General features: G+C 47.0%; 1 protein-coding gene across 1 annotated transcript in view; it reads left to right on the forward strand.

Annotated features, from left to right (window-relative positions):
• The window catches only part of LOC106599530 (glypican-1), a 135,264-nt gene that overhangs the window by 99,340 nt on the left and 22,455 nt on the right, over positions 1-13,469 (forward strand). Inside the window, exon 6 of the mRNA XM_014190813.3 lies at positions 11,688-11,853. Coding sequence (XP_014046288.1) covers positions 11,688-11,853 — 166 coding nt within the window. The remainder of the gene's footprint in view (positions 1-11,687; positions 11,854-13,469) is intronic.

Genomic DNA, 13,469 nt, shown 5'->3' on the forward strand with positions numbered 1-13,469 from the left:
AAAATTTGGTTGGTAGGCTAATTGCTAGCGGAATATTTGTAAGGGATGTGTTGGTGCCAGTTTTACCTCTTTCTACCCCTTCGACAAGAGTAGTTGTTGCAAATTTACCTCAGTTTATTACGGACGATCAAATCAGGAAAGAGCTGAGTCGTTTTGGTAAGTTTGCTAGCGGGTTTCGTGTACTATCGGCAGGTTTTCAGGCAGCTGCTGTTAAGCACGTTGTTTCGTTCCGGAGGCAAGTGTTTATGTTTCTGAACAACAATGAGCAACAGCTAAATGTGCATTTTAAAGTGAGGCATGGGGAGGGGCTCTATGCAGGGTTTGCCAGCACAGACAGTCTACGGTGTTTTGAGTGTGGGGATTTGGGGCATAAGAGCTTTGCGTGCCCACATAAAGGCCGTAGACAAAGTGAGGATACAAGCGCCGGTGGGGGAAATCGAGGTCAAAGTGCAGGGGGAAATGAGATGCAGACAGCAGAGGCTGGGCCTAGTCATACCAGGGATGGTGGGGTAGCTGAGGCTGGGTCTAGTAAGGCAAGAGATGGTGGGGTAGAGGAGGCTGGGTCTAGTCAGACTAGAGATGGTGGTGTAGTGGAGGCTGGGTCTAGTCAGGCTAGAGATGGTGGTGTAGCGGAGGCTGGGTCTAGTCAGGCTAGAGATGGTGGGGTAGTGGAGGCTAAGCCTAGTCAGGCTAGAGATGGTGGGGTAGCTGAGGCTGGGCTTAGCTATGATATGGAGGATGGTGTAAATGATGCTGGGCCTAGTCATGCTATGGAGGGTGGTGTGGAGGATGCTAGGTCTAGTCAGGTTATGCTAGTGGATGAGGAGAGTATAGTGGGGAAGTGTAAGAGACTAGGGGGGGAGGAGGAGGGTGCCAAGCGGAAAAGGAAAAAGGGTGTGGTTAAAGGAACAATGGAAATTTTGCCTGTTGCTGTGGGGGATGCCATGACCAGAGAGGAAGAGCAGGTGGTCAGGGTGGGAGATAGAGATGAGGAGGAAAGTGAGTCTGAGGAAGAGGATGAGGAGATATTTTTTTCAGACTCCTCTTCAATAGGCCCGGAGCTGACAGCAAGTCAAGCAGAGGGGTCTAAGTACACGTTGAGAGAACTGACAAGGTTCCTGAATGAGACCAAGGGGAAAAAAGTTCATCTTGAGGCTTTTTTTCCTGATTCAAGAAAGTTTGTACGATCAGTACAACATGCTGTGAAAAATGAGGGGCATGGTGTCCTCTCACCCAGGAAACGGTTTAGGTTGAGGAAGTGGGTCACAAGGGTTTACCTTCGGACACTGTTTAGATGTATACTTTCTTTCTGACACTGGGGTTTTTGAGCTTTGCTATTGGTCTTTTTTCTCTGCTGGCTTTTCTCCCACTTCTTATGGAGACTCTACGGGTAGGCTCGCTCAATATAAATGGCGCCAGAGATGCGGGAAAGAGGAGTGTGTTGGGTGAATATGTAAAACAAAAAAAAGTACAGGTGTTGTTTCTGCAGGAGACACATAGTGATGTGTTGAATGAAGTCGATTGGGGGCTCTGGTGGAAAGGGGCAAGTGTGTTGAGCCATGGGACAAATCTTAGTGCAGGAGTGGCAGTCCTTTTTGCACCGGGTCTGTCTGTAAAAATTTGCTCCTCAAAGGAGGTGTGTAGGGGTAGGCTCCTTGTTGTTAAAGCAGAAATTAACAACATGGGTTTTGTCTTTATAAATGTGTATGCGCCTAACACAGGGAGAGAAAGAGGGGTTCTATTTGGGAGTCTTAGACAGGAACTCTCACAGGTAGCGCCTGAGGAGACACTGGTGGTCGGAGGGGACTGGAACTGCACAATGGATTTTACAAAAGACAGAAATGGGGAAGAGCCTCATTCAGTGTCAGTGGGAGTGTTAAGGGACATTATTAATCAGTTCGACTTAGTGGATGTTTGGAGAACTAAACATCCGAACACAAGACAGTACACATGGGTGAAGGTTTTTGGGGCTAGGGTGAGTGCAGCCCGACTTGATCGGTTTTATATGTCTAGGAATCGGAGCAATAGGCTGTTGGGCGCTACCATTCTCCCGGTGGGGTTTTCCGATCATTACATAACCATGGCTCGGCTGTCTATTTCACCAGGGCCCCGGCAGGCATCCTATTGGAAATTCAATGTAAAGCTCTTACAAGATGCCACTTTTTGCGCAGGTTTCCAGACCTTCTGGGAAAGGTGGAGGCAGCAAATAGAGGAGTATGAGTCTCTGAGCCAATGGTGGGATGTGGGGAAAGTCCAAATTCGTCTTTTCTGTCAACAATACACAGCTCTCTCATCCTCAGAGGCTAGGAGAGTATTGGGGGAACTAGAGCGGTGTATTAGTGAGATGGAGGTAGAGATGGTGGGGCAAGGCAATGTAGGCCTCCAGGCTAATTTAGCTGAATTACGCAGGGACCTGGGCAGTTTTTTTCCAGGTTAAAGCAAAGGGAGCACTTGTAAGAGCTAGATTCTCCATGCTCAAGGAGATGGATGCTCCCAGCTCCTTCTTCTTTGGTTTGGAAAGACAGAGCAGTGAAGCCAAGGGTATGCATTGTCTACGGCTGTCTGATGGGCGGGTGACCTCTGTGGTGGGTGAGATGCGGGAGCGGACTGTGGAGTTTTATACTGAATTGTATAGGGCAGAAGAGTGTGATCCTTTGTGTGCTCAGGTCTTGTTCACAGGACTCCCTAAACTCTCTCTGGCACAGAGGGACGATTTGGACGTTCCTCTGTTGTCCCATGAACTGGCAGAGGCCGTAACCCAGATGTCCCCCGGTCGTGCACCGGGGGTTGATGGACTCCCAGTGGAGTTTTATAAAAAATTCTGGGGAATAATTGGACAGGACTTCTTTTGCGTGTTGCGTGAATGCGTCGGGGTAGGAGAGTTGCCGATGAGCTGCCGTCGGGCGGCTCTGACTCTACTGCCCAAAAAAGGGGACTTGTGTGAACTTAAGAACTGGAGGCCTGTGGCATTGCTCTGTGCGGACTACAAGATATTTGCCAAGGTCCTCTCTAACAGACTGAAGTCCCACTTGGACTCAATAGTACATAAGGACCAAACATATTGTGTACCGGGACGCTCAATCACAGACAACTTGTTCTTAATTAGGGACATGTTGGACTTGTCGAGAGGTTCTAATGTGAACTTTGGACTGGTCTCTTTAGATCAAGAGAAGGCTTTTGATAGAGTGGACCATGGGTATCTGTTTAATGTGATGTCTGTGTTTGGGTTTGGGAAGAGGTTTTTGACCTATGTGAAGCTGTTGTATGCTGGGGCGTCATGTATGGTTAAGGTGGTAGGGGGGCTCAGTAGGCCAGTCTGGGTGAGACGGGGCATTAGACAAGGATGCCCTCTATCTGGGCAGTTATACACATTAGCCATTGAGCCTTTTTTAGGCCTGCTACGCAGGAGACTGCAGGGAGTGTGCTGGACAGGTATGGGTGTGGTGACAGGCATAGCAGTGTCAGCATATGCAGATGATGTTTCTGTGATGGTCAGGGATGGTAAGGATATGCAGGCACTGGAGACCAGTCTGAAGGTGTACGAGGGAGCTTCATCAGCTAAGGTAAACTGGGGCAAGAGCAAAGCTCTGTTATGTGGGGCATGGGGGGATAGGGCTCCTCCTCTGCTTCCAGGGGGTTTGCAGTGGGATTGTGAAGGGCTTAAAGTGTTGGGGGTGTACCTGGGCTCGGAGAGGTGGGTCAGGAAGAACTGGGAGGGGCTGTCACAGGCAGTGGTGTCAAGACTGGCCAGGTGGAGGTGGCTCCTGTCCCAAGTGTCATATAGAGGGAGGGTGCTGATAATTAACAACCTGGTGGCATCTTCCCTGTGGCATAAACTGGCTGTCCTCAACCCCCCCGCCGGTCTGCTCGCAGACCTGCAACGCAAGCTGGTGGACTTCTTCTGGTCGGGCCATCACTGGCTGAGGGCGGCAGTGTTGTATATGACCGCCCACGAAGGAGGACAGGGCCTGGTGGAACTGGAGAGCAGGATGGCTGCTTTCCGGCTAAAGGCGGCACAGAGACTGCTGTACCATACTGATGTTGGCTGGAGGGAACCAGCATGCGCGCTGCTGAGGAGAGCTGGAGATTTAGGGTTGGACCGGCAGTTGTTCCTCATGAAGCTGGAGAGGCTGAGTACAGCAGGTCTCTCAGATTTTTACTCTGCGGTGCTGAGGGCCTGGCAGCTGCTAAGGCACACACGAGAAGGGGGTGTGGAGCCTGGGCTGTGGGTGTGGGAGGAGCCTATCTTCCACAACCCAGCCATCCCTTTGAGATCGGTCCAGTCGGCCACCCTGCAGAGGCAACTGATGGCAGGGGGTGTAAAAAGGCTGGGTGACTTGAGACTCCTGGGAGAGGAGGGGTGGAAAAGCCCGGAAGTCTTGGCACAGCAAACAGGAATAACGTCTCTTAGGCTGCTGGAGAGATTCCTGGAGGAGGTCCAGGAGGCACTGTCTGAGCCGGTAAGGGGGATGTTTGAGCAGCCAAAGGGAGAGGGGCCACCAATGTTTCCGCCACTGCAGGTGACGGCAGAGACTGGAGACTGGCAAGGGGGTCTGGAGGACTTGTTAGATTTTAACACTCCGAGCCTGGGGGAGTTTGAAGGGGTGGGAGGTAAAGCCCTCTACAACCTCTGTGTTAAGGTGAGGAACATTAGGAGCCTAACAGGAGTGAAGGCACATCAGTGGCAGGGGGTATGTGGGGTGGAGAGTATGGTGGGTTTTAGATGGAGGGGGCTCTACAAACCCCCAGTACCAAAGAGGTCAGGGGACCTCCAGTGGAGGGTTCTACATGGAGCCCTGGCCACTAACAGCTGGTTGGCACGGGTTGAACCGGGAGTCGGGCAGGAGTGTCCTTTCTGTAAAATGAAAGAAACTGTGATTCATGTGTTTTCTGTGTGCACCAGATTAATGCCATTAATGTCTCTGTTGGAATGTCTGTGTGAGAGGTTGGGGGTGGTCTTTACTGTTGGGGTGTTCATAATGGGATACAGGTATTCAAGTAAGGAGAAGGAAAAATGTGTTTTGTTGAATTTTCTGTTTGCTCAGGCAAAGTTAGCTATTTGGCTAACAAGGAGGAACAGGGTCAAAGGTGGGGGGATAACAGACCCTTTATTATTGTTTAATGGGATGGTCTCTGCGCGCCTTAGGGTTGAGTTTGAGTTCTATAAAATGATAAAAAGTGTGGAGATGTTTCAGGAGATATGGTGTGTTGGGGGGGCTGTCTGTATAGCTGGGGAAGATGTTTTGGATATACGGTTGTAGGAGTGGGTATTGTCTTGAGTATTGTGATGTGGGCTTGTATCATGTGGTTGCTGGAAAGGCAAGTATGGTACATGTATGCATTACAGGATGTATTTTTGGTTTTATTTTTAAGGGGGAGATTGGGTGGTGAGTTTTAAATGAAATGAGAATGTTTCAGTAAAGAAAGACAAAAAGTCAAAAGTCTCTCTCTCTCTCTCTCTCTCTCTCTCTCTCTCTCTCTCTCTCTCTCTCTCTCTCTCTCTCTCTCTCTCTCTCTCTCTCTCTCGCAGTGCATGCCGGTAGTTTTTTGGAGTTTGAGTGTTTGGTGTGTAGGGCTCTGTCCTAACTTATTTTCTTGATTCTCTCCTTGGTCTTTTCTTTCCATTTTTATTTTCTATGGTGGAGCATTTTGCATTTTAAAGTGAGGCATGGGGAGGAGCTCTACGCAGGGTTTGCAAGTACAGATAGTCTACGGTGTTTTGAGTGTGGGGATTTGGGGCATAAGAGCTTTGCGTGCCCACATAAAGGCAGAGGTGAGAGTACAAGTGCCAGTTGGGGAAATCGAGGTCAACGTGTGGGGGGGAATGAAACGCAGGCAGCAGAGGCCGGGCCTAGTCACACCAGGGATGGTGTGTAGATGAGGCTGGGCCTAGTCAGGCTAGAGATGGTGTGTAGATGAGGCTGGGCCTAGTCAGGCTAGAGATGGTGTGTAGATTAGGCTGGGCCTAGTCACGCCAGGGATGGTGTGTAGATGAGGCTGGGCCTAGTCAGGCTAGAGATGGTGTGTAGATGAGGCTGGGCCTAGTCAGGCTAGAGATGGTGTGTAGATGAGGCTGGGCCTAGTCACGCCAGGGATGGTGTGTAGATGAGGCTGGGCCTAGTCACGCCAGGGATGGTGTGTAGATGAGGCTGGGCCTAGTCATGCTATGGAGGGTGGTGTAGCTGAGGCTGGGTCTAGGCAGGCTACAGATGGTGGTGTAGCTGAGGCTGGGTCTAGTCAGGCTACAGATGGTGGTGTAGATGAGGCTGGGCCTAGTCAGGTTATAGATGGTGGTGAAGATGAGGCTGGGTCTAGTCAGGTTATGGATGGTCGTGTAGATGAGGCTGGGCCTAGTCATGCTATGGATGGTGATGTAGATGAGGCTGGGCCTTGTCATGTTATGGATGGTGATGTAGATGAGGTTGGGCCTAGTCAGGTTATGCTAGTGGATGAGGAGAGTATAGTGGGGAAGTGTAAGAGACTGGGGGGGATGGTGTCAAGCGGAAAAGGAAAAAGGGGGAGAAGAAAGGAGGTGGGATGGGAGAGGCTGGGGTGGTCAAAGGCACCAAGGAACCTTTGCCTGGTGCTGGGGGGAGGCCCTAGCCAGAGAGGAAGGGCAGGTGGTCAGCATGGGAGATGGAGATGAGGAGGAGGAAGGTGAGTCTGAGGAAGAGGATGAATAGGAGGATTTTTTTTCAGACTCCTACTCAATGGATCCGGAGCTGACAGCCAGTCAAGCAGAGGGGTCAAAGTACACGGTGAGGGATTTTTTTCTGATCTAAGAAAGTTTGTAAGATCAGTACAACATGCTATGAAAAATGAGGGGCATGGTGTCCTCTCACCCAGGAAACAGTTTAGGTTGAGGAAGTGGGTCACAACAGTGCGTAAAGGTCTACCTTCAGACGCTGTTTAGATGAAGAGTATCTTTCTGGCACTGGGGCTTTTTGAGCTTTGCTATTGGTCACTTTCTTTGCTGTTTTTTCTCCCACTTCTTATGGAGACACTTTGGGTAGGCTCGCTTAATATAAATGGTGCCAGAGAAGCGGGAAAGAGTAGTGTGTTGGGTGAATATGTAAAACTAAAAAAAGTACCAATGTTGTTTCTTTGCTCAGGCAAAGTTGGCTATTTGGTTAACAAGGAGGAACAGGGTCAAAGGTGGGGGGATAAAAGACCCTTTAATATTATTTCAGGGGATGGTCTCTGCGCGCCTTAGGGTGGAATTTGAGTTTTATAAAATGATAAAAGGTATGGAAATGTTTCAGGTGTGTTGGGGGGGCTGTCTATACAGCTGGGGAAGATGGGATGGATATACGGTTGTAGAAGTGGTGAGATTTTGGTTATTGTGATGTTGTTTTTGTACCGGCGTGTAGAAGGCAAGGTGAGAATGATACATGTATGCAGTAGTGCAGTACAGGAGATTTTCTGGTGTTTTGTTTTAAGGGGGGTGGGGGATTTTAATGAAATGAGAATGTTTCATTAAAGAAAGACAAAAAGTCAGTCTCTCTCTCCCCTCTCGCTCTCTCCCTCTCTCTCTCTCTCTCTTTCTCCTCTCTCTCTCCACTGTCTCTACACTCACTCTCTCTCTCTCCCATCTCTCCACTCTCTCTCCCTCTCTCTCCTCTCTCTCTCTCCCTCCATCTCTCTCCCCTATCTCTCTCTCCCTCTCCCCCTCTCTCTCTCTCTATCTCTCACATCAAAGCATTGATCGTCTGACTTATTCTCTTGCCTATCAAGTGGAGCAGTAGGCGGAGGAGAAGGGGAGGAGAGAAGGAGTAAAGGAGGAGAGGAGGGTGGACACGGGGCGTGCTGTAGTGTCATGACGATAGACGGACACTATTTCATGTACAATGTTCTTTTGTCTTTGACTGTATGTTTCTGCTAACTAGGCTTTGTCTGACTTTGGTATGACAAGGGTTGAAGATTCCAGGAAAAGCATCAGACTGCCCCAGTTTGGTTTAGAGGAGTTTTGTATACCAAGCTGAGCCCTCAGTCTCTCACACACGCACGCACACACACACACACACACACACACACACACACACACACACACACACACACACACACACACACACACACACACACACACACACACACACACACACACACACACACACACACACACACACATACTGTAGTTTCGTATGCGTAGCAGGGGGTCTCTTGTGAGCAGGGCGTACTGGTATTAACCCAGTTTCAGTTTTAACGGCCCAAGGCCCTTTCCTGAGGGAACAGCCCAGTGGGATAGAGAGAGAGAGAAGGAAAAGGAGAAGAAGGATGGAGGGATCGGAGAAAAGCGCAAACGGCGGTGTCATGGACCTTGTCGTGCACACAAAGCAAATTCTTTGACGATTGGTTTCCACGGTAACCGGACAGAAAAAAAGCTAAAAGTGCGGCGCTAGCGTAAAAGAATGGCCATGGGAAGTGACCTCCCGCTGTATTCTGTGTGTCTCGTTTGTTCGCCCACCACCAAGGAAACTCACACATTCAAAGGATCTTAAGCTCTTTGGCCACACACAACAATGGTGGGTTTCACATCGCAAAACGGAAGCATATGCAGAAAAGTACCTCATACCTACTGTAAAATATGGTGGTGGATATCTGATGTTACAGGGCTATTTTCCTTTCACTGATCCTGGGCCCTTGTTGAGGTCAATGGTTTCCACTGATCCTGGGCCCTTGTTGAGGTCAATGGTTTCTACTAATCCTGGGCCCTTGTTGAGGTCAATGGTTTCCACTAATCCTGGGCCCTTGTTGAGGTCAATGGTTTCCACTGATCCTGGGCCCTTGTTGAGGTCAATGGTTTCCACTGATCCTGGGCCCTTGTTGAGGTCAATGGTTTCCACTGATCCTGGGCCCTTGTTGAGGTCAATGGTTTCCACTGATCTTGGGCCCTTGTTGAGGTCAATGGCATCATGCACTTTACAGGAAACTTTTGGCCAAAACCTGATTGCCACTGCCAGAAGGTTGACACTTGGCCGCAAGTGAATCTTCCAGCAAGACAATAACGCCAACCACACATCAAAATACACAAAGAAATGGTTAATTGACCCCCAAAAAATCCACCTTTGGCAATGGCCATCTGTCTCTGGACTTGAACCCCTTTGAAAACCTGTGGTTTTAATTGAAGAGGGCAGTACATAAGCGCAGACAAAAGATATCACATGAAATTGTATTTGTCGAATACACATGTTTAGCAGATGTTATTACAGGTATAGCAAAATACTTGTGTTCCTAGCTCCAACAGTGCATTAATATCTAACAATATACAACAATACACACAAATCTAAAAGTAAAACAATGGAATTAAGAAATATAGAAATATTAGGACGAGCAATGTTGGAGTCCGGAGTATCAATATAAATATACAGTATATGGGTAAAGCAGTATGTAAACATTATTAAAATGAACAGTCTTCCATTACTAAAGTGACCAAGTTCCCATGTCTATGTACATAGGGCAGCAGCCTCTAAGGTGCAGGGATGAGTAACCGGGTGGTAGCCGGCAAGTGACAGTGACTAAGTTCAGAGCAGGGTACTGGGTGGAGGCCTGCTAATGATGGCTATTTAACAGTCTGCTGGCCTCAAAGCTGTTTTTCAGTCTCTCGGTCCCAGCTTTGATGCACCTGTACTGACATCGCCTTCTGGATGATAGCGGGATGAAAAGGCTGTGGCTTGGGTGGCTGAGGTACTTGATGATCTTCTTGGCCGTCCTGTGACGCTGGGTGCTGTAGGTGTTGTGGAGGGCAGGCAGTATGCTCCCGGTGATGCGTTGTGCTGACTGCACCACCCTCTCGAGAGCCTTGCTGTTGCAGGATGGTGCAGTTGCCGTACCAGGCCGTGATACAGCCTGACAGAATGCTCTCATATCAAGATCCCTCCCAATGTGTTCTCCAATCTCATAAAACATTTTAGAAAAAGACTCAGAGTCGTTATTCTCGCCAGGGGAGGGTGCTGGATTTTGAATACAGGGGTGCCAATCATTTTGACCCCTCTCTTTTTTAGATTTTTCTATCACTCATTAAACAAAATCTCTTTCTCTGAGCAACTGTATTAGTATACAATTATATCATGTTCAATTATTTTAGCAAAAATATAAATGCAACATGCAACAATTTCAAAGATTTTAATGAGTTACAGTTCATATAAGGAAATCAGTTAATTGAAATAAATTCATTAGGCCCTAATCCATGGATTTCACATGACTGAGAATACAGATATACATCTGTTGGTCACAGATACCTAAAAAGAAAGTAGGGGCATGGATGAGCAAACCTGTCAATGTCTGGTGTGACCAACATTTGCCTCATGCAGCATGACACATCTCCTTCGCATAGAGTTGATCAGGTTGTTGATTGTGGACTGTGGAATGTTGTCCCACTCCTCTTCAATGGCTGTCCGAAGTTGCTGGATATTGGTGAGAACTGGAACATGCTGTTGTACACATCGATCCAGAGCATCCCAAACATGCTCAATGGGTGACATGTTTTGTGAGAATGCAGGCCATGGAAGAACTGGGACTTTTTCAGCTTCAAGGAATTGTGTACAGATCCTTGCGACATTGGGCAGTGAATTATCATGCTGAAACATGAGGTGATGGCGGCGGATGAATGGCACGACATTGGGCTTCAGGATCTCTTCACGGTATCTCTGTGCATTCAAATTGCCATTGATAAAATGCAATTGTGTTCGTTGTCCATAGCTTATGCCTGCCCATACCATAACCCCACCTCCGCCATGGGGCACTCTGTTCACAACGTTGTAAACTGCTCGCCCGCACGACGCCACAGATTCTTCCATGAAGAGCACACTTAACCAGCGTGCCAGTGGCCATCGAAGGTGAGCATTTGCCCATTCAAGTTGGTTACGATGCCAAACTGCAGTCAGGTCAAGACACTGGATGGGACGACGAGCACACGGATGAGCTTCCCTGACAGTTTGTGCAGAAATTCTTTGGTTGTGCAAACCCACAGTTTCATCAGCTGTCCGAGTGGCTGGTCTCAGACGATCCCGCAGGTGAAGAAGCCGGATGTGGAGATCCTGGGATGTCATGGTTATTAAACGTGGTCTGTGGTTGTGAGGCCGGTTGTACGTACTGCCACATTCTCTAAAACGACGTTGGAAGCGGCTTATAGTAGAGAAATTAAAATGCAATTCTCTGGCAACAGCTCTGGTGGACATTCCTGCAGTCAACATGTCAATTGCACACTCCCTCATCACTTTGTAAAGATCATGCTGTTTATTTAGCTTCTTGATATGCCACACCTGTCAGGTGGATGGATTATCTTGGCAAAGGACAAATGCTCACTAACAGGGTTGTAAACAAATTTGTGCACAGAATTTGAGAGAAATACGCTTTTTGTGTGTGTGGAACATTTCTGGGATCTTTTATTTCAGCTCATGAAACAAGGGACCAACTCTTTACATGTTGAGTTTATATTTTTGTTCAGTGTATTTATTTTATACCGTCTTTTTTGCTCATCTTTATCAAGCGAGGCCAATAATTTTGGACCTGACTGTATATATTTATGATTTATGATATTGATGTAAATGGAGGGGCAGGGATGTGAACCCAGGTCGCTGGCGTGAAAGGCACCCTACGCATCGCACCAATAGGATTAATCCACTTGGTGGGAATTGTAATGTGGCTCATATAGTATCTCTATAATATTGTTGTATCTCCTCTCCCAGGTGCCCCTGAGCCCAGAGTGCATGCGTGCCATCATGAAGATGACGTACTGTCCCCACTGCCGTGGCGTGGCCTCTGCCAGGCCCTGTGCCCACTACTGTGCCAACGTGCTGAAGGGCTGCCTCGCTAACCAGGCCGACCTGGACACAGAGTGGAGGAACTTGGCTGGTGAGACACATAAAAACACACACCCTAATTTCACACACACACGCACACATTTGCACACTAATTTCATTTTATTTCCTACAGTGACTTCAGAAAGTATTCACACCCGTTGACTTTTTCCACATTTTGTTGTGTTACAGCCTGAATTGAATGTGTCACTGTGAGATTTTGTGTCACTGGCCTACACAAAGTACCCCATAATGTCAATATGAAATTATGTTCTTAGATTTTTATTTTTATTAATATAAAATTAAAACCTGAAATGTCTTAAGTCAATAAGTATTCAACCCCTTTGCCATGGCAAGCCTAAATAAGTTCAGGAGTAAAAATGTGCGTAACAGGTCACATAATAAGTTGCATGGACAATATTTGTGTTTAACATGATTTTTGAATGACTACCTCATCTCTGTACCCCACACATACAATTATTGTAAGTTCCCTCAGTTGTGCAGTGAATTTCAAACACAGATTCAATCACAAAAACCAGGGAGGTTTTCCAAAGAAGGGCACCTATTGGTAGATTTGGGCGAAAAAAGCAGACATTGAATGTCACTTTAAGCGTTGTGAAGTTATTAATTACACTTTGGATGGTGTATCAATACACCCAGTCACTACAAAGATGCAGGTGTCCTTCCTAACTCAGATGCCTTAGAGGAAGGAAACCACTCAAAGAAATTAACTTTATGTCCTGAATACAAAGCGTTATGTTTGGGGCAAATCCAATACATCACATCACTGAGAAGCACTCTTCATATTTTCAAGCATGGTGGTGGCTGCATCATGTTATGGGTATGTTTGTGATTGGCAAGGACTAAGGAGTATTTTAGGATAGAGCTAAGCACAGGCAATATTCTATAGGAAAACCTGGTTCAATATGCTTTCCAACAGACCCTGGGAGACAAATTCACCTTTCAGCAGGAGAATAACCTAAAACACAAGCAAATATACACTGGAGTTGCTTACCAAGACAACATTGAATGTTCCTGAGTGGCCAAGTTACAGTTTTGACTTAAATCTACTTGAAAATCTATGGCACAACTTGAAAATGGTTGTCTAGCAATGACCAACAACCAATTTGACAGCGCTTGAAGAATAATGTGCAAGTATTGTACAATCCAGGGGTGCGAAGCTTACCCATGAAAGACTCATAGCTGTTATCGCTGCCAAAGGTGATTCTAACATGTCAGCGGTGTTAGTACTTATCTAATAATTATGTTCCATTTCAATACATTTGCAAAACAATTCTAAAACATGTTTTCACTTTGTCATCATGGGATATTGTGGGTAGATAGGTGAGAAAAAAATAATACATTTAATCGATTTTGAATTCAGGCTGTAACACAACAAAATGTGAAATAAGTCAAGGGGTATGAATACTTCCTGAAGGCACTGTTTAACCTCTTACATCTAGACGTTCCGCTAGCGGAACACCTGCTCCAATATCCAATGATAGGCGTGGCGCGAATTACAAATTCCTCAAAAATACAAAAACTTCAATTTTTCAAACATATGACTATTTTACAGCATTTTAAAGACAAGACTCTCCTTTATCTAACCACACTGTCCGATTTCAAAAAGGCTTTACAGCGAAAGCAAAACATTAGATTATGTCAGCAGAG

This window comes from Salmo salar, chromosome 03, assembly GCF_965601325.2.
Source record: "Salmo salar chromosome 03, fSalSal1, whole genome shotgun sequence".
Taxonomy (NCBI): Eukaryota; Metazoa; Chordata; class Actinopteri; order Salmoniformes; family Salmonidae; genus Salmo; species Salmo salar.